At 32.7% G+C, this 3,477-nt stretch overlaps 1 protein-coding gene across 1 annotated transcript; it reads right to left on the bottom strand.

Moving 5' to 3' along the window:
• Positions 1-551: 551 nt before the first annotated feature.
• Positions 552-1,121, bottom strand: LOC126773466 (uncharacterized). The gene has a single exon (XM_050494417.1). The coding sequence runs from the start codon at positions 1,119-1,121 to the stop codon at positions 552-554; it is 570 nt and encodes a 189-aa protein (XP_050350374.1).
• Positions 1,122-3,477: the final 2,356 nt, after the last annotated feature.

The following is a 3,477-nucleotide window of genomic DNA, read 5'->3' as shown; positions in this document are numbered from 1 at the left end:
GGGAGATTAATGACGTTAGAAAGCCAGCATTCAGATAAAATAATTATGTCAATGTTGAAATTGAATCTCGATAGTAGGACATTTAAGCTGTCAAAGTTTTTATTTACGCTTCTGATGTTCTGTTGCAATATTTTAAGATTAGCATTAGGGTTCAAAATTATGGTATAACAATATTCCGGATCACAACATTTTAAGTCTGTTAGTTCAAAGTTATCAATGTTATTTATATTATTTAATTCTGCCATTATATTCAAATCGAATATTAGAAATGCAGTATGGAGGACTTATGAAAAATGTTAAATCAGTCACATACTTTTCTTGCTTTCGTTGCATAAGATTAAGTGAGGTGGGTATGAGCATTAGTAAATTCGCTATATAAACATTTATTATACTATGAAGTTTTATAATTGATTGAGCGCTTCTTACAATTGAGTTAAAAAAGAAAAATGAGTACTGAGTTTGTGATGTATATGTGTGAGTGTGCAATGTGTATACAAACAATAGAATAATAACTAAGAGAAAATAATACAGTAATAATAAGCTCGAGTCGCTTATGTAGTTTCCAAGCGCTTGAGGTCTTGTTCGTTTTTTAACCGAATTGAGGGCTCATTTTCTTTCTTACGTAACAATATATTACCTGGAGTAGCCCAGCAGAACTTGTACTTGTTTTTCGCAGCAAAATCTCTTGCAAGGAAATAGAGTCTTTTCATGCTTGGTGTAAGGAAATTCAACACATAAACTGTTTTTTGAGGTCCATCGAGGCTCAGATGCTTGGTGTTCAGTCTGTCGCCATTATTGTCCTTAGTGAAACGTTTTGCCGAGCTCAATATTTTGTCCTTAATGATTACCGACGAAAATTCCACAATTAATGGTTTATATTTCTCATTTTTTGAAAATCCCCTGTGGATGTTTCGTATTTCATAAGGGTCAATCTCGACTTTGAGCACATCGCCAAGTGATTTAACAATATCTTGTAATTCCTGCGTTTTTTCGGTTTTCACACTCGGAATATTTCTAATTTCTATACAAGTAGCACGACTTCTTCTTTCTAGTTTTTCTATTTTTTCCACCAAATTTCTAATTTGTGCTTTGTCTTCTAGATTTTCTTGCAAGAGTGTCATATTTAATTTTCAGCTCTTCATATTTGTTACTCATGAACTCAATTGACGATGAAATTTGTGAGTTCTGATCTCTGATTGTGTTGACGGTACTTAGTAGTGATTCATACTTCGCGTCCTGTGCGGCTGTCCATGTAGTGAACATATTTTCAAATTTACTCAGAAAATATTCCAAGTCATCTCCCTGTTTACGCTTTAGTCTCTGTGACCTCATGGGTACATTGGAATCTCCGGTTATATCCGGAGATGATTGAGAATGCTGTAACATAGGAGTAGGTATTTTCGGAGGGGTGTTCAATTGACATTTTTCTATATATGCCCTTGACAAAGTGTCACCCCAACTTTATTTTTAATAAATAATTAAAAGTGATCGTATTTAAAGTACCAGGGCAGCAGGATTTCGCAAGAGGTAGGCGGGGCCTTATAATAGCCACGAAGCGGATTGTACTAGGCGCAAAGTACCAGGCGCCGCGATGAACGTATACCTTCTTATTGGTTATGCACTCCTATTTTATAGCACGGATTTATTGTTTTTAATTGTAACTTTAACAAACAATTTTAATCACAAACAAGCCATAAAACACATGCACTCAGTAAGCGGTCCGAGAGGGAAGAGGAAATTATTGTTGTAAAATGTAAATTATATTCTATTTCTGTTAACTTTTTTCCCTTTTTATGTTCCCGTTCCCGTTAAACCGTATCGTTGTACGTTACGTCAGCAACCCGTTGATAGATTACTTCGAGTCGGCCGCAAGGTTCAGCTACCCTACAATTTTGTTAAGAAAATTACGCTGGAGAGTAATATTAGCGTCGATTTAAGAGATCTCGATTGGTATCAGTAGAAACGTGTTCAGTTTCTTAAATTGAAAACAAAATTGTTACAAAAAATTCACTAGTAAAAATAGTACATATTTCTTATTACTTTACTTACTTACTTTACTTTATACTTTATTGTACACCACAAAAAGAAAAATACAAAACATGTATACAGCCTAAATAAAAGTACAATTATGGCGACCTTATCGCTACATAGCGATCTCTTCCAGGCAACCAACGGTGTAAGTAATAACTGATAGGATATGAGGTAGGTGGTGGTATAAATAAAATAATATTAATCTTTAATTAAAACAAACTAATAAATAAATATAAAATACTCATGTTATATATCAATAAATAAATTATATTATCAACATACAATATTACAAGTATATAATATAAATACATACTATACAGCAACAACGAATAAAACGATAAGTCCTTAAACATAACAAGAAAGAAAAAAGAAAAAAAAATAGTATTACAAAAAATACTAAAATAAAAGAAATTATTAGTGATAAGGCATTTGAGACAAAAAGTGATCTTGTACAAGTTATTATGTGCTTTCATAAGGTTCATGCATAGAGACTTATTGCAGTATTACGTGTTAAATAGTTACCAAAGGTCGCCAATTATGCCAAGGTCATGTTGGCCAATAGGAAGAGGAGGTTTTGTCCAATAGTGTGATAATGATATAACGCAAAATGCCGAGCCATAATAGCTAATGTTATTTACCTCATGTGACCGTCGAGTTTAGGGCATCGCATCGTTGCATATTGCACACATGTGTATGATTACATAATAATTTAGGTGACACTTACAAATAGTCCACCATTTATCGATTGTTTTATTTATTTTTAAACACCATATTTGTTAGAATTATATATAAGATAGAACTCAAAGCTTTTCTATAAATTAAAATAAATACGATTAAAACACTTTAGTGTATTCATGTAAGTAGCTCTACGTAACTGTAACGTATGAATTTATTTCAAGAAAATCAGATATTTGTTTGTCAACATACTGGTGGAACTGGGAAAAGCTATTTTAAAGTTAAATTAGTTCAAAGTTTGCCATTTCCGAATGCTCGCTGCCTTTCAGTGAAAGAACGCACCATTTTCTTGAGCAAAATATACTTTCCAGAAAATATGGTTTTACATCTTCAAAAATATTAGACGTGTGTTTTTAATACAATATTAGGGTAACGTCGTTTGCCGATGCCTTACACCGCATCCCTAACAGTAGAAAACCTTATTATTCCAATCAATGGTTTTTTATGTGTAGTTAAAGTTGCAGGTTGTAGTCAAGAATGCAAATTGTCCTAAACGGCTCTTTGATCGAAATAACTCCAATGGAGATAAGTTATGCCTTTCAGCTTCATGCCAAAGCATGATCATAGACCAACCAAACGCTTTGTAGCAGATAACTCTGAATGTGTTATATGATAAACGAAGGAAATTTAAAAAAAATTATCAGTTTTATCCCGTCAACAAATCGTGACAAAAATTGTTAAATATTACCTATTAGAGTCAATATATTTCTA

The sequence above is a fragment of the Nymphalis io genome, chromosome 14 (genome assembly GCF_905147045.1).
Source record: "Nymphalis io chromosome 14, ilAglIoxx1.1, whole genome shotgun sequence".
Taxonomy (NCBI): Eukaryota; Metazoa; Arthropoda; class Insecta; order Lepidoptera; family Nymphalidae; genus Nymphalis; species Nymphalis io.
The sequence above is the reverse complement of the archived record's forward strand: the minus strand, read 5'-3'. Positions and strand labels throughout refer to the sequence as shown.